At 31.8% G+C, this 26603-nt stretch overlaps 1 protein-coding gene and 2 long non-coding RNA genes across 6 annotated transcripts in view; 2 read left to right on the plus strand and 1 right to left on the minus strand.

The window, feature by feature from the left end:
- The window catches only part of LOC127731888 (uncharacterized), a 65794-nt gene extending 61018 nt beyond the window's left edge, over window positions 1-4776 (plus strand). The window contains exons 4-5 of the long non-coding RNA XR_007995889.1: window positions 2311-2334; window positions 4759-4776. This is a non-coding gene — a long non-coding RNA (uncharacterized LOC127731888). The remainder of the gene's footprint in view (window positions 1-2310; window positions 2335-4758) is intronic.
- The window catches only part of LOC127731862 (uncharacterized), an 897808-nt gene that overhangs the window by 716626 nt on the left and 154579 nt on the right, over window positions 1-26603 (plus strand). For 2 of the 4 annotated variants that reach the window (XM_052240723.1, XM_052240724.1), the window contains exons 7-8: window positions 17079-17107; window positions 20292-20363. The exons of 1 other annotated variant lie outside the window; for it this stretch is intronic. In XM_052240723.1, coding sequence (XP_052096683.1) covers window positions 17079-17107; window positions 20292-20363 — 101 coding nt within the window. Of the gene's footprint in view, window positions 1-15423; window positions 15713-16999; window positions 17108-20291; window positions 20364-26603 lie in introns of those variants that run through there. One more of the 4 variants, XM_052240727.1, reaches the window with a different exon arrangement.
- The window catches only part of LOC127731900 (uncharacterized), a 336874-nt gene that overhangs the window by 237920 nt on the left and 72351 nt on the right, over window positions 1-26603 (minus strand). The window lies entirely within an intron of this gene.

Here is a 26603-nt window from a genome sequence, read left to right on the forward strand (position 1 = left end):
GATGGTCAAACGATCTGTATACTTTTTGGTGAAAATAAGATTAAACCTTTTTGAGTTACGGGACTTAGTAACTAAAACAGGTGTGTGTTTTTTTTCACATGTCGCGCCGTATCTCAAAAACAATTTAAGATTATTGCTGAAAACTTTACACGCTTCTTAGTTATATTAATCTTAAGATCTGTATACTTTATGGTGATGATTCAAAATTTTATTTTAGAGATATTGAGTATTTTGTTAAAAAAGGGGGAGGGGTTTTTCACTTGTCGCGCCGTATCTCAAAAACAGTTTATTATTATTTCGTAAAAAAAGGGGGTTTTCGCATGTCAGAAACTATTTATGATTATTGCATAAAAATTCACACACAAGACGACGGGCATATCATGCGCTCATGGCACAGCTGTTTATTCCAATTTTTTTCATTTTTGCCTGTTATTTGGAAAATTATAGGAGCTAGCTATAGGTTAAAAGTGTAAACTATAATTACGATCAGCATGACAAGATCTTTTTACCTCAGTTTTTTTTAACTACAAGTTTTGAAGTTATTACCCCTGAAATATTGATTTTTACAGGTTTTTGTTCATGCCTGCGACTTCTCTCGCAGAAAGCTCGACAGGGATAGTGATCCAGCGGCGATGGCGGCGCTAACTAACTACTAAATAGCTAAATATTTCAGAAGCTAGAATACTTGGATGTTTCATACTCTGTATATAGATGTTTTATGTTATGAAGTTTCCGTCTGCCATATGATATGATATGTCCATTTTCCTTGACCTCATTTTCATGGTTCAGTGACTACTTGAAAAAAAATTCTAAGTTTTTTTGTATTGTTAATTTCTCTCTTATTATGAGTAAAGGATAACTATATTTGGTATGTGCGTGCCTTGCAAGGTCATCATGCCTGTCAGATAGTTTTCACTTGACCTTGACCTCATTTCACAGATCAGTGAACAAGTTTTCGTGGTCAAGTCCATATCTCAGAAATAAGCATATAAGCAATAGGTCTACTATATTTGGTGTATGGAATGATTGTAAGTTGTACATGTCCAACTGCCAGGTGTCATCTGACTTTGACCTCATTTTCATGGTTCAGTGGATATAGTTAAGTTGTTTTGTTTTGGTCTGTTTTTCTAGTACTGTATGCAATAGGTCAACTATATATGATGTATGGAAATATTTTATTATGTACAAGTTAGTCTGGCAGGTTTTATTTGACCTTGACCTCATATTTATGGCTAATTTCTCAATGTTAAGTTTTTTGTTTTGGTTGTTTTTCTTAAACTATAAGCAATGGGTCAACTATATTTGGTGTATGGAATGATTTTAAAGTGTATATATACTATATAGATATAAGAAGATGTGATATGAGTGCAAATGAGACAACTCTCCATCCCAGGCACAATGTGTAAAAAGTAAACCAATTTAGGTCAAAGTACGGCCTTCAACATGGAGCCTTGGCTCACACTGAACAGCAAGCTATAAAGACCCAAAAATGACGTGTAAAACAATTCAAACAGGAAAACATTTCTTGCAGGTATCATCTCAACTTGACATCTTTTTCATGGTTCATTGGTCATTATGATGTTTTCCTGGTTTAGTTTTTTCCTTAAATACTATATGCAATAGGTCAACTATATTTGATCCATGGAATGATTGTAAGGTGTATATGTCTGTCTGACAGGGTTCATCTGTCCTTTACCTAATTTTCATGGTTCAGTTGTCAATATAAAATTTTAATGATTTGGTCTGTCTTGTATACTACTAGCAAAAGATCAAGTATATTTGGTGTATGGAATGATTGTAAGATGTACATGTATTTCTGGCTTGGTTTATCTAACCTTGACCTCATTTTCTTTGATCATATTAAGTTCATGTGATACTTGTAGTAAAACTTTATATTAAGGAATATCGACATAAATGGTCAGTAAAGAAGCCGAGACATTTCAGCATGTGTACTCATGTTTGCAGTTTTGGCTGTTATCTAAAAACCTATAGGACCTAGGTTAAATATGAAAATTGCAAAAAATATCAGCAACACAAAGAGTAACTAGTATGTGCAGATAAAAATCGTAGTGAGCAAACTAGCAATATTTTCACAAGGTGAGCGACACAAATTTCAAATAGTGCAGAAAAGTTGAGATAGTCTTTTAGATGCTAGTATTACATGTTTTTGGATTAGATTAATATCTGAAAATATTAGGTCAGTAATTTTCAAGTCCATAATGATCATGTATTTTCAATTGGCATGAACAATTATAACTCAATGATAACTACAACAGTATATATTTGAAATATTTTTTTTTCTATATTTAGGATATAATGGAATATTGGAATAAGGTAAGATTTACTTTGAAGTCCAATTGTCATGTGACCTTTTATTTCCATTTTCTTACCAAAAATACATGTATGTGATGATTTGAGATACAAACTAGTAGAATTCTACGTGACCTACAAAAAAAGATATTACAAGGTCAAAGATAAAACAAACACAACAAAGATTGGGACAAAGAAAAATGTACTACAAACATTTGACTAAGGTGTTGCTAATAACAACTCATAGCAAAGATAGACATAAACTGCATGAAATTTCTTGCCTGTTTTATTGTTATGCCCCCGCCATAGCGGAGGGGGCATTAAGTTTTACCCTTGTCCGTCTGTACTTCCGTACGTCCGTCCGTACGTCCCAAAATTGGTTACTGTTCTCTAACTTTAGTTTGCCTCTACCAAATGTTATGAAACTTATCCACAATGTTTATTACCACAAAACAGAGATCAAGTTTGAATTTTGGTGGCGTCACTTTTACCATTCTAGAGTTATGCCCCTTTACAAATGAAAAAATTGCTGATTTTTTTGTTTCTGTTCTCTAACTTGAGTTTACCTCAACCAAATGTTATGAAACTTATCCACAATATTTATTACCACAATACACAGATCAGGTTTGAATTTTGGTGGTGTCACTTTCACCGTTCTAAAGTTATGCCCCTTTCCAATGGAAAAATTGCTGAAATATTAGTTTTTGTTCTCTAACTTTAGTTTGCCTCAACCAAATGTTATGCACAATGCTAATTACCATAATACACAGATCAAGTTTGAATTTTGTTGGCATCACATTTACCGTTCTAGAGTTATGCCCCTTTACAAATCTCAAAATTGCTGAAATATTTGTTTCTGTTCTCTAACTTTAGTTTGCCTCAACCAAATGTTATGAAACTTATGCACAATGCTAATTACCACAAAACACAGATAAAGGTTGAATTTTGGTGGCGTCAATTCTACTGTTCTAGAGTTATGCCCCTTTAAAAATGAAAAAATTGCTGAATTTTTCGTTTCTGTTCTCTAATTTAAGTTTACGTCAACTAAATGTTATGAAACTTATAAACAATTCTTATTACCACAAAACTCAGATCAAGTTCAAATTTGTGTAGTGTCACTTTTACAGTTCTTGAGTTATGGCCCTTTATAACGTTATATGCAAGCGGGGGCATCATCTGTTTCCCATGGACACATTCCCCATTTATTTTTTATAAATCATTAGTAACTTGCCAGAAATCCTCTGAGGTCATGGTGTCAGTAACTTGGAGCTGATTATCATGCATAATTTAGTGGCAGTTTAGTGTTTTAGGTTTTTTCATTTTCAGAAATGTATCGAATGTTTTTTAAATATAAGTGTATACACTCTCTTAAGGTTTATTCTATATCTAGTACCTTTAGAATGCTTGTTTACAATGTCAAATACATAACCCTATTGAGTTGTTAGAGAAAATATTGGACAATTTTTGATAAATAAAAAATACAGAAGTTCTCTCCTCTTGCAATTGTTAAGTTCATTAGTTGAAAAAAAACATATCTATTTTATGGTATAAAGTGTAAATTGACACAATGCACATTGTTATAACAAATTGTTATCCAAAAGTTTTTTTTATGCCCCATCAACTGAAAGTTGGGGGCATATTGTTTTACCCCTGTCTGTCCTTCCGTCCCATTATGGGTATATAGTTGTTCCAGATAACTCCTCCTACAGTTTGAATGCTAGGAAGTTTTAACTTTGCTGGCTGTTTGAACATATATTGAAGGTGTGCATGTCATCAGGGTTTAGATTTTGATTAATATTTGCTCTTTTGGGAGATAGTTGAACTTTATCATTTTTGGAGTATATATTTGCATATTTAAGAGGCGCATAGCGTTTCCAGATAACTCCTCCTACAGTGAACCATAGACCTATGTGCTCCCATGCTCAACTTTGTGTATGTTAAAATAACACTTTGCATCTGTGAGGGCATCATTTGTGTCTCCCAGACACCATAATATCTCAAGGAAAGGATAAGTTTGACCCGAACGTATCAAGTCATTTTCCGGTTTGCTGGTGAAACAAAGAAAACACTTGTTTCTATAATGCAAAATACACAAATACAATCGGATAAATCGATTTACAGATTGCCATCATTTTGATGATATTTAATTTATATTGTAAAATGTTAGCTGCTCGACACAATATGAAGCCTCTGAACTCATTCGCTGTGCTCCCATGAAAAAAGCTTCATATTGTGAATCACAGCTGATTCTTAACAATGTCAATATGCAGGCAACCTGATAATCGGTACATATCCTCTCTGCCTGAATGTTATTTGAAGTGAGGATACCCCCGATTTATATAGTTATTTGTCATGCAGGATAATAAATAATTATTGGTTTATTTAACAGTTGTTTCATTTATTTTTCATTACAATCTATTAAATGTAAAATCTATGTTTTACTTACAGAAACTTCTTGCAGATGCTGTGAATGGAGATATAGGTGCTTTAAAATTAAGCCTAGAGAATAAAGCAGACATTGATTATCAAAATGTAAGTAAAACAGTCTCATTAGGTACAGTAGTAACATCCAAATTAGTACTAGAGCAAATTAATTATGTACAGTAAAAAAAAACCACACAACTACAGACAACTTCAGAACATAGTAGATCTTACTTGAGCAATATAAATCACATAACTACATGTTACTTCAAAATACAGCAAATTGTAATAGAATGAAATACAATTGCATGTTACTTCAAAACCTGTCAGTTGAACATAAACAGTACAAAACACTTACTTTAAATAACTTTAACCTTGCTGGTTAACAATACAGCAGATTAATACAGTATAAATCACAACTCCAAGTCACTTCAAAACATGACAGTAAGAACATTGACAGAATAAAACACACAACTGTTAGTCACTTCAAAACATGACAGTAAGAACATAAACAGAATAAAATACACAACTGTTAGTCACTTCAAAACATCTCAGTAAGAACATAAACAGAATAAAATACACAACTGTTAGTCACTTCAAAACATGACAGTAAGAACATAAACAGAATAAAATACACAACTGTTAGTCACTTCAAAACATCTCAGTAAGAACATAAACAGAATAAAATACACAACTGTTAGTCACTTCAAAACATGACAGTAAGAACATAAACAGAATAAAACACACAACTGTTAGTCACTTCAAAACATCTCAGTAAGAACATAAACAGAATAAAATACACAACTGTTAGTCACTTCAAAACATGACAGTAAGAACATTGACAGAATAAAACACACAACTGTTAGTCACTTCATAACATAACAGTAAGAACATAAACAGAATAAAACACACAACTGTTAGTCACTTCAAAACATGACAGTAAGAACATACACAGAATAAAACACACAACTGTTAGTCACTTCAAAACATGACAGTAAGAACATAAACAGAATGAAACACACAACTGTTAGTCACTTCAAAACATGACAGTAAGAACATAAACAGAATAAATCACACAACTGTTAGTCACTTCAAAACATAACAGTAAGAACATCAACAGAATAAAACACACAACTGTTAGTCACTTCAAAACATGACAGTAAGAACATAAACAGAATAAAACACACAACTGTTAGTCACTTCAAAACATGACAGTAAGAACATAAACAGAATAAAACACACAACTGTTAGTCACTTCAAAACATGACAGTAAGAACATAAACAGAATAAAACACACAACTGTTAGTCACTTCAAAACATGACAGTAAGAACATAGACAGAATAAAACACACAACTGTTAGTCACTTCAAAACATAACAGTAAGAACATCAACAGAATAAAACACATAACTGTTAGTCACTTCAAAACATGACAGTAAGAACATCAACAGAATAAAACACACAACTGTTAGTCACTTCAAAACATGACAGTAAGAACATAAACAGAATAAAACACACAACTGTTAGTCACTTCAAAACATCTCAGTAAGAACATAGACAGAATAAAATACACAACTGTTAGTCACTTCAAAACATGACAGTAAGAACATAAACAGAATAAAACACACAACTGTTAGTCACTTCAAAACATGACAGTAAGAACATAAACAGAATAAAATACACAACTGTTAATCACTTCAAAACATGACAGTAAGAACATAAACAGAATAAAACACACAACTGTTAGTCACTTCAAAACATGACAGTAAGAACATAAACAGAATAAAATACACAACTGTTAATCACTTCAAAACATGACAGTAAGAACATAAACAGAATAAAACACACAACTGTTAGTCACTTCAAAACATGACAGTAAGAACATAAACAGAATAAAATACACAACTGTTAATCACTTCAAAACATGACAGTAAGAACATAAACAGAATAAAATACACAACTGTTAATCACTTCAAAACATAATAGTAAGAACATAAACAGAATAAAATACACAACTGTTAGTCACTTCAAAAATGACAGTAAGAACATCAACAGAATAAAATACACAACTGTAAGTCACTTCAAAACATGACAGTAAGAACATAAACAGAATAAAACGCACAACTGTTAGTCACTTCAAAACATAACAGTGAGCACATACACAGAATGAAACACATAACTGTTAGTCACTTCAAAACATGACAGTAAGAACATAAACAGAATAAAATACACAACTGTAAGTCACTTCATAACATGACAGTAAGAACATAAACAGAATAAAATACACAACTGTTAGTCACTTCAAAACATGACAGTAAGAACAGAAACAGAATAAAATACACAACTGTTAGTCACTTCATAACATGACAGAAAGAACAGAAACAGAATAAAACACACAACTGTTAGTCACTTCAAAACATGACAGTAAGAACAGAAACAGAATAAAACACACAACTGTTAGTCACTTCATAACATAACAGTAAGAACATAAACAGAATAAAATACACAACTGTTAGTCACTTCATAACATGACAGTAAGAACATAAACAGAATAAAATACACAACTGTTAGTCACTTCAAAACATGACAGTAAGAACATCAACAGAATAAAACACATAAATATAAGTCACTTAAACATGACAGTAAGAACAGAAACAGAATAAAACACATAACTATAAGTCACTTCAAAACATGACAGTAAGAACAGAAACAGAATAAAACACATAAAAAAAGTCACTCAAACATGACAGTAAGAAAATGCATAAAAGAATAAAACACACAACTGTTAGTCACTTAAACATGACAGTAAGAACATAAACAGAATAAAACACACAACTGTTAGTCACTTAAACATGACAGTAAGAACAGAAACAGAATAAAACACATAACTATAAGTCACTTAAACATGACAGTAAGAACATCAACAGAATAAAACACATAAATATAAGTCACTTCAACATGACAGTAAGAACAGAAACAGAATAAAACACATGACTATAAGTCACTTCAAAACATGACAGTAAGAACAGAAACAGAATAAAACACATAAAAAAAAGTCACTCAAACATGACAGTAAGAAAATGCATTAAAGAATAAAACACACAACTGTTAGTCACTTAAACATGACAGTAAGAACATAAACAGAATAAAACACATAACTACAAGTCACTTTAACATGACAGTAAGAACATCAACAGAATAAAACACATAACTATAAGTCACTACAAAACATGACAGTAAGAACATCAACAGAATAAAACACACAACTGTTAGTCACTTAAACATGACAGTTAGAACATAAACAGAATAAAACACATAACTACAAGTCACTTTAACATGACAGTAAGAACATCAACAGAATAAAACACATAACTATAAGTCACTACAAAACATGACAGTAAGAACATCAACAGAATAAAACACATAACTATAAGTCACTTAAACATGACAGTAAGAACAGAAACAGAATAAAACACATAAAAAAAAAGTCACTCAAACATGACAGTAAGAAAATGCATAAAAGAATAAAACACACAACTGTTAGTCACTTAAACATGACAGTAAGAACATAAACAGAATAAAACACATAACTATAAGTCACTTAAACATGACAGTAAGAACATAAACAGAATAAAACACACAACTGTTAGTCAATTAAACATGACAGTAAGAACATAAACAGAATAAAACACACAACTGTTAGTCACTTAAACATGACAGTAAGAACATAAACAGAATAAAACACATAACTATAAGTCACTTAAACATGACAGTAAGAACAGAAACAGAATAAAACACATAACTATAAGTCACTACAAAACATGACAGTAAGAACAGAAACAGAATAAAACACATAACTATAAGTCACTTAAACATGACAGTAAGAACAGAAACAGAATAAAACACACAACTGTTAGTCACTTCAAAGCATGACAGTAAGAAAATGCATAAAAGAATAAAACACACAACTGTTAGTCACTTCAAAGCATGACAGTAAGAACATCAACAGAATAAAACACATAACTATAAGTCACTTAAACATGACAGTAAGAACAGAAACAGAATAAAACACATAACTATAAGTCACTACAAAACATGACAGTAAGAACATCAACAGAATAAAACACATAAATATAAGTCACTTAAACATGACAGTAGGAACATAAACAGAATAAAACACATAAATATAAGTCACTTAAACATGACAGTAAGAACATAAACAGAATAAAACACACAACTGTTAGTCAATTAAACATGACAGTAAGAACAGAAACAGAATAAAACACATAACTATAAGTCACTCAAACATGACAGTAAGAACAGAAACAGAATAAAACACATAACTATAAGTCACTACAAAACATGACAGTAAGAACATCAACAGAATAAAACACATAACTATAAGTCACTACAAAACATGACAGTAAGAACATCAACAGAATAAAACACATAACTATAAGTCACTTAAACATGACAGTAAGAACAGAAACAGAATAAAACACATAACTATCAGTCACTTAAACATGACAGTAAGAACAGAAACAGAATAAAACACTTAACTATCAGTCACTACAAAACATGACAGTAAGAACATAAACAGAATAAAACACATAACTATAAGTCACTCAAACATGACAGTAAGAACATAAACAGAATAAAACACATAACTATAAGTCACTTAAACATGACAGTAAGAACAGAAACAGAATAAAACACATAACTATAAGTCACTTAAACATGACAGTAAGAACAGAAACAGAATAAAACACATAACTATAAGTCACTCAAACATGACAGTAAGAACAGAAACAGAATAAAACACATAACTATAAGTCACTTAAACATGACAGTAAGAACAGAAACAGAATAAAACACATAACTATAAGTCACTACAAAACATGACAGTAAGAACATAAACAGAATAAAACACATAGCTATAAGTCACTTAAACATAACAGTAAGAACAGAAACAGAATAAAACACATAACTATAAGTCACTACAAAACATGACAGTAAGAACATAAACAGAATAAAACACATAACTATAAGTCACTTAAACATAACAGTAAGAACAGAAACAGAATAAAACACATAACTATAAGTCACTTAAACATGACAGTAAGAACATAAACAGAATAAAACACATAACTATAAGTCACTTAAACATAACAGTAAGAACAGAAACAGAATAAAACACATAACTATAAGTCACTTAAACATGACAGTAAGAACATAAACAGAATAAAACACATAACTATAAGTCACTTAAACATGACAGTAAGAACAGAAACAGAATAAAACACATAACTATAAGTCACTTCAAAACATGACAGTAAGAACAGAAACAGAATAAAACACACAACTGTTAGTCACTTAAACATGACAGTAAGAACAGAAACAGAATAAAACACATAAATATAAGTCACTTAAACATGACAGTAGGAACATAAACAGAATAAAACACATAACTATAAGTCACTTTAACATGACAGTAAGAACAGAAACAGAATAAAACACATAAATATAAGTCACTTAAACATGACAGTAGGAACATAAACAGAATAAAACACATAAATATAAGTCACTTAAACATGACAGTAGGAACATAAACAGAATAAAACACATAACTATAAGTCACTTAAACATGACAGTCAGAACAGAAACAGAATAAAACACATAACTATAAGTCTCTTTAACATGACAGTAAGAACAGAAACAGAATAAAACACATAACTATAAGTCACTTAAACATGACAGTAAGAACATAAACAGAATAAAACACATAAATATAAGTCACTTAAACATGACAGTAAGAACAGAAACAGAATAAAACACATAACTATAAGTCACTACAAAACATGACAGTAAGAACAGAAACAGAATAAAACACATAACTATAAGTCACTACAAAACATGACAGTAGGAACATAAACAGAATAAAACACATAACTATAAGTCACTTAAACATGACAGTAGGAACAGAAACAGAATAAAACACATAACTATAAGTCACTTAAACATGACAGTAAGAACAGAAACAGAATAAAACACATAAATATAAGTCACTTAAACATGACAGTAGGAACATAAACAGAATAAAACACATAACTATAAGTCACTTTAACATGACAGTAAGAACAGAAACAGAATAAAACACATAAATATAAGTCACTTAAACATGACAGTAAGAACATAAACAGAATAAAACACATAACTATAAGTCACTTTAACATGACAGTAAGAACAGAAACAGAATAAAACACATAAATATAAGTCACTTAAACATGACAGTAAGAACAGAAACAGAATAAAACACATAAATATAAGTCACTTAAACATGACAGTAAGAACAGAAACAGAATAAAACACATAACTATAAGTCACTTTAACATGACAGTAGGAACAGAATCAGAATAAAACACATAACTATAAGTCACTTTAACATGACAGTAGGAACAGAATCAGAATAAAACACATAACTATAAGTCACTTTAACATGACAGTAAGAACAGAAACAAAATAAAACACATAAAAAAAAGTCACTCAAACATGACAGTAAAAAAATGCATAAAGAATAAAACACACAACTGTTAGTCACTTAAACATAACAGTAAGAACAGAAACAGAATAAAACACATAACTATAAGTCACTTCAAAACATGACAGTAAGAAAATGCATAAAAGAATAAAAAACACAACTATAAGACATTTCAAAATAACCAATTATTACAGTACAAAAATACAAGTCAAGTCACTTAAAAACATTGCAGGTTGTAGATATAAAGTATAAAACACACAACTACAAGGTTGTACATAAAAGTATAAAACACACAACTACAAGGTTGTACATATCACTCAATGTAAATCCGACCTGTGATCAAAATACAACAGTGAATGTGAAAGCTACCTGCAATCAAAGTACAACACTTAATGAAAAACCTACCTGTAATCAGAGCTCATTGGGGAATTTGAAACATACCTGTAATCAAAGCACATCACTAAAAGTGAATATGTGAGACATACCTGTAAACAAAGCGAAACATGCCTGCAATCAAACACATCACTAAATGTGAAACATACCTATTATCAAACAAAACACTGAATGTGAAACATACCTATTATCAAACATAACACTGAATGTGAAACATACCTATTATCAAACATAACACTGAATGTGAAACATACCTATTATCAAAGCACAACACTGAATGTGAAACATACCTATTATCAAACACAACAATGAATGTGAAACATGAATGTTATCAAACATAACACTGAATGTGAAACATACCTGTTATCAAACACAACACTGAATGTGAAACATACCTGTTATCAAACATAACACTGAATGTGAAACACTGTAATCAAACACAACACTGAATGTGAAACATACCTATTATCAAACACAACACTGAATGTGAAACATACCTATTATCAAACACAACACTGAATGTGAAACATACCTATAATCAAAGCACAACACTGAATGTGAAACATACCTATTATCAAACACAACACTGAATGTGAAACATACCTATAATCAAAGCACAACACTGAATGTGAAACATACCTATTATCAAACACAACACTGAATGTGAAACACTGTAATCAAACACAACACTGAATGTGAAACACTGTAATCAAACACAACACTGAATGTGAAACATACCTATTATCAAACACAACACTGAATGTGAAACATACATGTTATCAAACACAACACTGAATGTGAAAGATACCTATTATCAAACATAACACTGAATGTGAAACATACCTATTATCAAAGCACATCACTGAATATGAAACATACCTATTATCAAACACAACACTTAATGTGAAACATACCTATTATCAAACACAACACTGAATGTGAAACATGAATGTTATCAAACACAACACTGAATATGAAACATGAATGTTATCAAACACAACACTGAATGTGAAACATACCTGTTATCAAGGACAACACTGAATGTGAAACATACCTGTTATCAAACACATCACTGAATGTGAAACATACTTATTATCAAACACAACACTGAATGTGAAACATACCTATTATCAAATACAACACTGAATGTGAAACATGAATGTTATCAAACACAACACTGAATGTGAGACACTGTAATCAAACACAACACTGAATGTGAAACATGCCTATTATCAAACACAACACTGAATGTGAAACATACCTATTATCAAACATAAAACTGAATATGAAACATGCCTATTATCAAACACAACACTGAATGTGAAACATACCTATTATCAAACATAACACTGAATGTGAAACATACCTGTTATCAAACACAACACTGAATGTGAAACATGCATGTTATCAAACACAACACTGAATGTGAAACATACCTATTATCAAACATAACACTGAATGTGAAACATACCTATTCTCAAAGCACAACACTGAATGTGAAACATGCATGTTATCAAACACAACACTGAATGTGAAACATACTTATTATCAAACACAACACTGAATGTGAAACATACCTATTATCAAACATAACACTGAATGTGAAACATACCTATTATCAAAGCACATCACTGAATATGAAACATACCTATTATCAAACACAACACTGAATGTGAAACATACCTATTATCAAACATAACACTGAATGTGAAACATACCTATTATCAAAGCACATCACTGAATATGAAACATACCTATTATCAAACACAACACTGAATGTGAAACATACCTATTATCAAACATAACACTGAATGTGAAACATGCATGTTATCAAACACAACACTGAATGTGAAACATACCTATTATCAAACACAACACTGAATGTGAAACATACCTATTATCAAAGCACATCACTGAATATGAAACATACCTATTATCAAACACAACACTGAATGTGAAACATACCTATTATCAAACACAACACTGAATGTGAAACATGAATGTTATCAAACACAACACTGAATGTGAGACACTGTAATCAAATACAACACTGAATATGAAACATACCTGTTATCAAAGACAACACTGAATGTGAAACATACCTGTTATCAAACACATCACTGAATGTGAATCATACGTATTATCAAACACAACACTGAATGTGAAACATACCTATTATCAAACACAACACTGAATGTGAAACATACCTATTATCAAACATAACACTGAATGTGAAACATACCTATTATCAAACACAACAATGAATGTGAAACAAACCTATTATCAAACACAACACTGAATGTGAAGCATACCTATTATCAAACACAACACTGAAGGTAAAACATACCTGTTATCAAACACAACACTGAATGTGAAACATACCTATTATCAAACACAACACTGAATGTGAAACATACCTATTATCAAACACATCACTGAATGTGAAACATGCATGTTATCAAACACAACACTGAATGTGAAACATACCTATTATCAAACATAACACTGAATGAGAAACATGCCTTTTATCAAACACATCACTGAATGTGAAACATACCTATTATCGAAGCACAACACTGAATGTGAAACATATCTATTATCAAACACAACACTGACTGTGAAACATACCTATTATCAAACACAACTCTAAATGTGAATCATACCTATTATCAAACACAACAGTGAATGTGAAACATACCTATTATCAAACACAACACTGAATGTGAAACATACCTATTATCAATGTTATCATGATTATACTGAATCTACACTAAATCATGTTGTTAATCAGACAGTTTTAATGAACAAGTATTTGTAATAATTATATCAAGTGGGGTCTCATTTTACTCATATTATTGTTCTGAATCAGAAAATATTACTCCTTTTCATGTTTCTTTAAAAAAATTATTTTATTAAAATGAATGATTATACTGAATCTACACTAAATCCTGATGTTAATTAGACAGGTTTAATAAACAAATATGTGTAAGAATCATATAAAGTGGGGTCTCATTTTACTTGTTTTGTTCTTCTGAATCCATTGATATAATTATTTTACACATTTCTTGAAAAAAATTATTTTTTAAGATATCAGGTTTAATGGAAGTTTTGACATTTCACAACAAAAACATGTTTATTTGTTGTTTATATAGAATATAAATACAAGTGTGACTGGTCATTTTATTGAGTTTTGACCACTGATTCATGTGATATATATTTTGTTTATATTTATTACACAACATTGTCCAGTTTATCAGACAAGTTTTGATGTCAGTTGTATTATTCCAGGTTTATGGACGGACAGCATTAATGGTGGCTGCCTGGGAAGGACACCTGGAGGTCTGTCGACTTCTCATTGATACAGGATGTAAGATCGACACCACAGATACAGTATGTTATCTACTTAGTCTGATCACATTACTATTAATCAACACAAAATCATGTTGTTAATGAGACAGGTTTAATGAACAAATATTTGTAATAATTATATCAAGTGGGGTCTCATTTTACTCATATTATTGTTCTGAATCAGAAAATATTACTCCTTTTCATGTTTCTTTAAAAAAATTATTTTATTAAAATGAATGATTACACTGAATCTACACTAAATCCTGTTGTTAATTAGACAGTTTTAATGAACAAATATGTGTAAGAATCATATAAAGTTGGGTCTCATTTTGCTTGTTTTGTTCTACTGAATCCATTGATATAATTATTTTACACATTTCATGAAAAAAAAAATTTTTTTTAAGATATCAGGTTTAATGGAAGTTTTGACATTTCACAACAAAACATGTTTATTTATTGTTTATATAGAATATAAATACAAGTGTGACTGGTCATTTTATTCAGTTTTGACCACTGATTCATGTGATATATATTTTGTTTATATTTATTACACAACATTGTCCAGTTTATCAGACAAGTTTTGATGTCAGTTGTATTATTCCAGAGAGATGGAGAGACAGCATTAATGTGGGCTGCCAGGAGAGGACACCTGGAAGTCTGTAGACTTCTCATTGATACAGGATGTAAGATCGACACCACAGAAGTATGTTATCTACTTAGTCTGATCACATTACTATTAATCAACACAAAATCATGTTGTTAATGAGACAGGTTTAATGAACAAATATTTGTAATAACTATATCAAGTGGGGTCTCATTTTACTCATATTATTGTTCTGAATCAGAAAATATAACTTTTTTTTATGTTTCTTTAAAATTTTTTTTTTATTAAAATGAAAGATTATACTGAATCTACACTAAATCCTGATGTTAATAAGACAGTTTTAATGAACAAATATTTGTAAGAATCATATAAAGTGGGGTCTCATTTTACTTGTTTTGTTCTACTGAATCCATTGATATAATTATTTTACACATTTCTTGAAAAAAAAATTTTTTTTAAGATATCAGGTTTAATGGAAGTTTTGACATTTCACAACAAAACATGTTTATTTGTTGTTTATATACAATATAAATACAAGTGTGACTGGTCATTTTATTCAGTTTTGACCACTGATTCATGTGATATATATTTTGTTTATATTTATTACACAACATTGTCCAGTTTATCAGACAAGTTTTGATGTCGGTTGTATTATTCCAGGTTGATGGATGGACAGCATTAATGTTTGCTGCCAGTGGAGGACACCTGGAGGTCTGTCGACTTCTCATTGATACAGGATGTAAGATCGACACCACAACAGTATGTTATCTACTTAGTCTGATCACATTACTATTAATCTACAGAAAATCATGTTGTTAATTAGACAGGTTTAATGAACAAATATTTGTAATAATTATATCAAGTGGGGTCTCATTTTACTCATATTATTGTTCTGAATCAGAAAATATTACTCTTTTTCATGTTTCTTTAAAAAAATTATTTTATTAAAATGAATGATTATACTGAATCTACACTAAATCCTGATGTTAATTAGACAGGTTTAATGAATAAATATGTGTAAGAATCATATAAAGTGGGGTCTCATTTTACTTGTTTTGTTCTACTGAATCCATTGATATAATTATTTTACACATTTCTTGAAAAATTTTTTTTTTTAAGATATCAGGTTTAATGGAAGTTTTGACATTTCACAACAAAACACGTTTATTTATTGTTTATATACAATATAAATACAAGTGTGACTGGTCATTTTATTCAGTTTTGACCACTGATTCATGTGATATATATTTTGTTTATATTTATTACACAACATTGTCCAGTTTATCAGACCAGTTTTAATGTCAGTTGTAGGATATGTTGTATATTATTGATATTGATAACAAAGTATTGTCCATAATATTTACATGTTATTTGGTTATATTATAGGATGAAGGATACACAGCTTTACATCGGGCTGCTGAGTGGGGATATCTACAGATCACAAGATGTCTAGTAGAACAAGGAGGTGCCAGTCCCTTGGTTACAACACGTCGGGTAATATTTTATAGTATATACCCAGTGTTCAACTATTAAGTAATGAATCACTAAAATGATGTATGAGATATATTTGGTCAAATTGATTCTTTTTCAAGGCAATAGTCAAAAGTCATCTTATCCTTTAAATTTAACTTAAGATATGAAAAAGTTTTATGGAGGGTGTGGATACAGACATAGGAGGGTGTGGATAGGGTATACAGATATAGGAGGGTGTATATGGGGTATACACATACAGGAGGGTGAGGATGGGGTATACACATATAGGATGGTGTGGATGGGGTATACACATATAGGAGGGTGTGGATGGGGTATAGAGGTTTAGGAGGGTGTGAAGGGGTAATACAGATATAGGAGGGGTAGATGGGGTATACACATATAGAAGGGTGTGGATGGGGTATAGACATATAGGAGGGTGTGGATGGGGTATACACATATAGGAGAGTGTGAATGGAATATACAGGAATAGGAAGGTGTGGATGGGGTATACACATATAGGAGGGTGTGGATGGGGTATAGAGGTTGAGAAGGGTGTGGAGGGGTAATACAGATATAGGAGGGGATGGATAGGGTATACACCTATAGGAAGGTGTGGATCGGGTATACACATATAGGAGGGTGTGGACGGGGTATAGAGGTTGAGTAGGGTGTGGAGGGGTAATACAGATATAGGAGGGTATGGATAGGGTATACACCTATAGGAAGATGTGGATCGGGTATACACATATAGGAGGGTGTGGACGGGGTATAGAGGTTGAGAAGGGTGTGGAGGGGTAATACAGATATAGGAGGGTATGGATAGGGTATACACCTATAGGAAGATGTGGATCGGGTATACACATATAGGAGGGTGTGGACGGGGTATAGAGGTTAAGAAGGGTGTGGAGGGGTAATACAGATACAGGAGGGTGTGGATTGGATATACTGATATAGGAGGGTGTGGATGGGGAATACTGATATAGGAAAGAGTGGATGGGTAATACAGATATAGGAGTGTGTGGATGGGGTATACAGATAAAGAAGGGTGTGGATTGGGTAGGGTATAGATGGGGTATACAGATATAGGAGGATGGGGATTGGGTATACAGATATAGAGAAAAAGTAGTATTACATTTTCCCGGCTTTAGGTTGGCCTTTTGTGTACCCAAGGCAGGTGAAGGAAGTCAACTTAGAAGCGCTGTGATTAGATGTAAGAGTACAATATATATTTTTATGCCCCCACCGTAGCGGAGGGGGCATTAAGTTTTACCCTTGTCCGTCTGTACGTACGTACGTACATATGTCCGTCCGTACGTCCCAAAATTGGTTTCTGTTCTCTAACTTGAGTTTGCCTTAACCAAATGTTATGAAACTCATACACAATGCTAATTACCACAAAACTGAGATCAAGTTTGAATTTTGGTGGCGTCACTTTAACCGTTCTAGAGTTATGCCCCTTTATAAATGGAAATGCAAAATTTTTAGTTTCTGTTCTCTAACTTAAGTTTGCCTCAACCAAATGTTATGAAACTTATAACAATGCTTATTACCAATAAATTCAGATCAAGTTTGAATTTTGGTAGCGTCACTCTAACCGTTCTAGAGTTATGCCCCTTTATATAAATGGAAAAATTACAAAAATTTTAGTTTCCGTTCTCTTACTTGAGTTTGCTTCAACCAAATGTTATGAAACTTATACACAATGCTTATTATCTCAAAAAACAGATTAAGTTTGAATTTTAGTGTCGTCACTTTAACCATTCTAGAGTTATGCCACTTTATAAATGGAAAAATTTGCAAAATTTTTAGTTTCCGTTCTCTAACTTAAGTTTGCCTCAACCAAATTTTATGAAACTCATACACAATGCTAATTACCACAAAACTGAGATCAAGTTTGAATTTTGGTGGCGTCACTTTAACCGTTCTAGAGTTATGCCCTTTATAAATGGAAATGCAAAATTTTTAGTTTCTGTTCTCTAACTTAAGTTTGCCTCAACCAAATGTTATGAAACTTATAACAATGCTTATTACCACAAAATAAAGATCAAGTTTGAATTTTGGTGGGGTCACTTTAACCATTCTCCAGTTATGCCCTTTATAAATGGAAAAAATGCAAAATTTTTAGTAAAACACAGATCAAGTTTGAATGTTGGTGGCGTCACTTTTACTGTTCTAGAGTTATACCCCTTTATAAATGGAAAAATTGCAAAATTTTTATTTTTTTCTAAATATCAATTAATTTTTGAAATTGGAGTTATCTTCCTTTGTCCATGATTATAGTTGAATCAACTACAATCAATGCTTTATACAAAGCAATGTTTAATTTTTACTTCCACTGATAAAACACAGGTCAAGTTGAATTTGGGTAGTGTCACTTTAACCATTATTGAGTTATGCCCCTTTGTAAATCGAAAGATTGCAAAATTTTTAGTTTCCATTCTGTAACTTAAGTTTGCCCCAACCAAACATTATGAAACCTATACACAATATTCATTACCACAAAACTAAGATCAAGTACAAATTTTTTGTTTCCGTTATCGAACTTTAGAGGGTTTGGATGGGAAATACAGATATAGGAGGGTTTAAATGGGGTATACAGATATAGGAGGGTTTGGATGGGGTATACAGATATAGGAGGGTTTAAATGGGTTATACAGATATAGGAGGGTGTGGATGTGTAATACAGATATAGGAGGGTTTGAATGGAGTATACAGATATAGGAGGGTTTGGATGGGTAGAATTAATGAATAGAAAAGAATTGGGTACAAAAATATAAAAAATAGAGAATAATATTGGAGTGTTAAAAATATAAAGAACTGTGAATAATGTGCCCACAAAATTAGAAAAGATAGTTAAAAATGAAAACCCCCAAAGTCCTCCACACCTCATGTAGACATAAGGATGCATTTACCAATCTTCAGACTGCAAAGAAAATTACAGGACCAAATGGTGACAGATGGAACTTTTATTCTGATTCTTTAAAAAAAAGAGTTAAAAGCCTATTTAAAGTCTTCACAAATTTGTGAAAAATAATCGAAATGTCGTCTCATGAGTTATATACCGGTATATATGGATAGCATCTGTTAAGATTAAATAAATCATCACTCAGCTGCTACTGGTCTTACTAATTGTAAGATATTATGTGTTACAGAAGCCTTCTTTGTAACAGGTAAAAAGCAATATAAAGATTTGTCTGTATTTCAGGGTCTGACGCCATACGATCTAGCAGCAAAATATAAATCTCTCCAGTATAAAGAAGTGATGGAATACTTACAGGTACATATAGTGATAGATATGGTGTTGAATTACAAACGCTTACACTTAGAATGAATCAAGTAGAAAATAAGTTACAAAATATAAAGAAATATAAAACTCAGAAATCAAATGCCGCAAAACTAAAATACTTCAGGAGAGAAATCTTAAAACATTAGTTTGGAACAATCAATTTAAATTTCTAATGCAATTATTTGTTATCACCATTTTGATTGGACAACATCATATATTTGAGGCGCTAAATCCACACTTAACAAGCTTTTAATTAAGCTTAGTTGTCATTTTTCAATTCAGGAATTTAATATTATGTGATTTCTTCAATATTCAACAAAATTAGCAGATGTCTTTTATTTCATATTCCAGAGCGAACAAGACGAGAGCAAGTTTTCTTAACTTTTGATAATTAATTGTTTTTGGTTTTTGATTTGGAGATGTACGGCGGCGGGCGGCTGCCAAACAGTGTCTGTTCATTAACATGAAAACGCTTTGACGAAATCTTTTCAAATTAAGATATGTTGTTTCCTGTGACTAAATGAAGGTCAAGTTCAATTTTCACGATTTTAGCTTTTTTCGTTGTTGAGTTGTAGACCTTTCAGAAACAAAAGTGATTTTTACTATATGAATTTGAGTTATTTCCCTTTGAACAGAAATGGTATAATTAATAATCAATTTCTATGTCATTTGGTCTCTTGTTTATTTTGAGTTATTTCCCTTTGAACAGGAATGATTTAATTAATAATTATCTCATCAAAAATTGAATTCTTGGGGTTCTTTAATATGCTGATTCTAACAATGTACTTAGATTTGGGATATTGGACCATAATAGGTAAATGTCCAATTTCAAATTTTTCATTTCTTTGACCACATTCATTTTGTGTCATAAACCTATGCTGTGTCAAATACTCATTTTTTTATTTTGTATAGAATGCATAGAAATGGAGATAACTGTATTGTATAACTATTTTTAGCTTGGCCTACAATTAACTTTGTCCTATTTTAGCAAATATTCATTTACGTAGCTAACTACTATATCAGTAGCCTTTTTACACTCAGGTTATGAGATTGAGTCCCTCACATGGCAGGTCCTTTGACTTCTTAAATTCACGCAAGTAATCAGTTTTCCACACTATTTGTTGTTATGCTTACAGATGTTGATTTGATATTTGGTATACAGTTTTAGGTTTACCATGACAAATTATAGAACAATTTCTGATTTTGTTCCGGTCTGAAATTTTGTGCAGAGTTATGGTCCTTTGACTTAGACAATTCAGGAAAGTAATCAGTTTTCAGCATTTTTTATACACATTTGGTTTCCGACAATTACTATAGTTTCCGGACAATAACTTGTGTTTTAGTGTATGGATCTCTCTAAAATTGTACTACAAGGTTCCATACGACAAAGGAAAGGCTGGGAAGGAGTTAGTTTGGGGGGATTTTTTTTTTCAATTTTTTTGGGGGTTCATATTTTTTTCTTCAAAATTATTGAAATTTCAAATTTTTTGAAAAGCTTCAAGAAGAAATCTTCAATTGCACAATATTGCAAAATAGCACAGTATTGCGCAACAGCACAGTATTGGGCAATATCACAGTATTGCACAACAGCACAGTATTGTGCAATAGCACAGTATTGAGCAATATCACAGTATTGTGCAATAGCAAGAAATCTTCAATTGCACAGTATTTGGGCAATAGCAAGAAATCTTTAATTGCACAGTATTGCGCAAAATCACAGTATTGCGCACACAGTATTGCGCAATAGCAAGAAATCTTCAGTTGCACAGTATTGCACAATAGCATAGGTATTGCACAATAGTACAGTATTGCGCAATAGCAAGAAATCTTCAATTGCACAGTATTGCAGAATAGCAGGAAATCTTCAATTGAAAATAAAGACAAATCTTTTAACCAATTTCAATGGGATTAATTTTAAAGTCTTTAATTTTTTGGTTCTAACCTTGTATTACTATTTTGGATATTGAGCCCCATTTTTAAATTGGTCTACATTGAGGTCAAAAGGGTCCAAAATTAAACTTTGTTTGATTTCATCCAAATTTGTATTATTGCTGTTCTTTAATATGCAGACTAACCGTGCATTTAGATTTTTAATTTTTGGGCCAGCCGTCTTCAAATTGGTCCATATTAAGGTCCAAAGGGTCCCAAAGTAAACTTTAGTTTTAATTTCAAAAAAGAAATGAATTCTAGGGGTTCTTTGATTTGCTGAATTTAAGCGTGTATTAGGATTTTTGATTTTGGGCACAGTATTCAAGTTGGTTAAAATTGAATTATTATATGCCCAATCAAACAGTGTTTTAGATTTTAGATTTTGGGCATGTTTTCAAAGTTGGTCCAAATTGTGTTCCAAAATTAAACTTTGTTTGATTTCATCAAAAATTGAATTATCAGTGCTCTTTGGTTTGCCCAATCTTACAATATATTATCCCATTTGAATTACCTCCCTTGCACTGCTTTCAAATTATGTATAAAGTAATGGTTAATGAACAATTAAGACAATTTAAAAGCAGTTTAAGGGAGGTAATCCAAATACAACGTTTTGATTACCTCCCTTACACTGCTTTTCATGTTTAAAGAAATGCATGTTTATAAAGGAAGACCAGTAAAAATATCTTCAAATGTTGCATCTTTTTTTTTTTTTTACAAAAAAATCCAACATATGAAAGATTTGACACCATATTTTAAATTCTATTATAAAATAGATTAAGTTAGCACTATGGTAAATTTAAATGGGTAATTATGGTTGCAAACTCCATTGGAAATTTGAATTGAGATTATGACCATATATGGAGGGAAAGAATTTTTTTTTTTTGAGGGGGGGCTGGTTAATACACAACAGCATAGTGTATTGCACAAAAGCAAAAAAAAAAGGGGGGATAAATTTTTAATTTTTTTATTGGGGGGGGGGGGCAATTCGCAACAGCAAAGTGTATTGCACAAAAGCAAAAAATTGAATATAAATTCAATTCATGTAACCGATTCTATGTTCTTTGACTACAGTTATTCTGTGTCAGAAACCTTTTATGTTTCAAATATTTAATTACAATCAAAATTCAGACCTGTATCAAGCGCGAATATTGCGACCATTTTTGCCCCAACTATTCAGGGTTGGATCTCTGTGGTTGTATCCAGCTGCGCTCGGCGAAGCAATTTATTTTGCGTTCGTATAATGTAATGATGTTGGCCTCTGCGTCATCGTCCGAAGACACATTTGGTTTCCAGACAATAACAGGGACTGCGCTGGGCTTCTCTAATGTCGCAAATTGCAATTTTTTTTTTTATCCGGCGACAAAATATGGCTGCTGTCGATTTTTCTGGCGTCAACATTTCCCTATGTCAAAATGTTTCATTTCTTGACTGTAACGATAATATTACCGATCTTCATTTACATTGGTAAAAGAAAAAAAATTTAATTTTAAGAAATTTTACCTGGCGACAAGCTTTTGGCTTTGTTTACGACCCCAAGTTAAGCAATGGTTACAACAGGTGTTATAATTAGTTGTTACAGGTAATCCGTCTATCAGATGGGTTATTAATGATCATCAACATTAATTCATTCAAATAGAATTGGTCAGTCGGCATTTGTCATTTCATTTGAAGAAATTTTCATACGGCAACACAATTTGCAACGTTTACCATAATTTCCTTAAGAAAACGTAATTGACAGAAAGATGAAAACCACAATAACTTGTTAAAACACATCATTTTACTTGTATTCCATAGAAAATGGTAAATTCAGACGTGATTTGTCTTTGCCTGCTCTCAATTTTTATACGAAAATAACAAAACTGGATGCCATTGTTGATTTTATTTACTTCTACTGAGTACTGTTTATAATCCTCCGAAGAAGGAGCACACCTGAATAAAGAAAGATAACTCAATTTGATTTTGTCCTAGTATTGAGATACCTACTAAAGATATGTCTACATACTTCTGACTTTAGAATTTATAGGTTTAGGTCTTTTGAGTTATGGGAAAAGTTAAGAGGGTCTTGGTAGCAGGATGGGTACGGTGCTTGGGTCATCATGTTCTGTATTCTTTATTTTTTATACAAATTTTTTGACTATTCTATCTAAACACCCATTATTCTCTTTTCTTCATTTAATTGCACATTTTCTCTATTCTGTAACATATACAGACCATAAGCTAATTATAAGGACAGGAACATTGATCAATAGAGTCATTAAATATGCATCCCATTAGTCACTGTTTGGAGACATAAACATTCAAAATAAAAACATACATTTGTGGAAAATCAGCTGCTTTGTTTTAATCTTTATTGTTATAATTTTATACAACCGCAAAAAAATTTTGCGGTCCTATATTGGTATGACGTTGGCATATTCGTCGTTGTCCAAGACACATTGGTTTTTGCACAATAACTTTAGTTTAAGTGATTAGATCTCTATGAAATTTTACCATAAGGTTCAATACCACAAAAGGAAGGTTGGGATTGATTTTGGGGGTTATGGTACCAACAGTTAAGGAATAAGGGGCCAAAAATAAACATTTTTGTAACTTCAAGACCATAACTTGTGTGTTAGTGTATGGATCTCTCTGACATTGTACCACAAGGTTCCATATCACAAAGGGAATGCTGGGATTGATTTTGGTAATTGCCTCAAAATTTGAGGAATAAGGGGCCAAAAAAGGGGCAAAAAACAAGCATTTTTCTAGTTTCATGACAATAACTTGTGTGTAAGTATATGGATCTTTCTGAAATTGTACTACAACGTTCCATATCACAAAGGGAAAGCTGGAATTGAGTTTGGGGGTAATTGCCCAAAACGTTTAGGAATAAGGGGCCAAAAAGGGGCCAAAATAAGCATTTTTCTAGTTTCCAGACAATAACTTGTGTTCAAGTGTATGGATCTCTCTCAAATTTTACTGCAAGGTATCATACCACAAAGGGAAGGCTGGGATTGATTTTGGGGGTAATTGCCTCAAAATTTTAGGAATAAGGGGAAAAAAAGGGAAAAAAAAACAAGCATTTTTCTAGTTTCAGGACTATAACTTGTGTGTAAGTGTATGGATCTTTATGAAATTGTACTACAAGGTTCCATCACAAAGGGAAAGCTGGGTTTGAGTTTGGGGGTAATTGCCCAAAACGTTTAGGAATTCGGGGCCAAAAAGGGGCCTACATTAAGGTCCAAAGGGTCCTAAATTAAACTTTGTTTGATTTTAACAAAAATTGAATTCTTGGGGTTCTTATATATGCTAAATCTAAACATGTGTTTAGATTTTTGATTATGGGCCCAATTTTCAAGTTGGTCCAAATTTGGGTCCAAAATTAAACTTTGTTTGATTTCAACAAAAATCGAATATTTGAGGTTCTTTGATATGCTGAATCTAACCATGTATTTAGATTATTGATTTTTGGGCCCCGTTTTCAAATTGGTCCACATTGAGGTCAAAAGGGTCCAAAATTAAACTTTGTTTGATTTCATCAAATATTGAATTCTTTGGATTCTTTGATATGCTGAATCTAACCATGTATTTAGATTTTGGATATTGGACCATAATAGGTAGTTTAAATTTTTTAAGTTCTTAGACCACATTCATTCTGTGTCAGAAACCTATGCTGTGTCAAATATTTAATCACAATCCAAATTCAGAGCTGTATCAAGCTTGAATGTTGTGTCCATACTTGCCCCAACTGTTCAGGGTTCGACCACTGCAGTCGTATCAAGCTGCGCCCAGCGGAGCATTTTATTATTCATATACTTTTGAAATACTGACAAAGAAAATAAAAGTACACATGTTGTTTTTTTTGTGTATATAAACCCTTAGTCCATCATATTGAATGATGTACAGAGCATTAGAAATTTAAATTGAACATGGTTTCAATTTTGGTAGAGGAAATCAAGACTCGAGCTGGCTCTAAAGTTGGCTCCAAGTTTTCAAAACTGGTGACAAAATATGGCAATTAGCAATTTTTCTGGCTCCTACTTTTTTGGAGCCAGAGCAGCCCCTGAATAACTTTAGTTTAAGTGAATGGCTCTCTATGAAATTTTAACAGAAAGTTCAATACCACAAAAAGGAAGGTTGGGATTGATTTTGGGGGTTATGGTACGAACAGTTTAAGAATTAGGGGCCAACAACAAGCATTTTTAGCTCACCTGACCTGAAAGGTCAAGTGAGCTTTTCTCATCACTTTGCGTCCGTCGTCCGTAAACTTTTACAAAAATCTTCTCCTCTGAAACTACTGGGCCAAATTTGACCAAACTTGGC

This window comes from Mytilus californianus, unplaced genomic scaffold, assembly GCF_021869535.1.
Source record: "Mytilus californianus isolate M0D057914Y unplaced genomic scaffold, xbMytCali1.0.p SCAF_21, whole genome shotgun sequence".
NCBI lineage: Eukaryota > Metazoa > Mollusca > Bivalvia > Mytilida > Mytilidae > Mytilus > Mytilus californianus.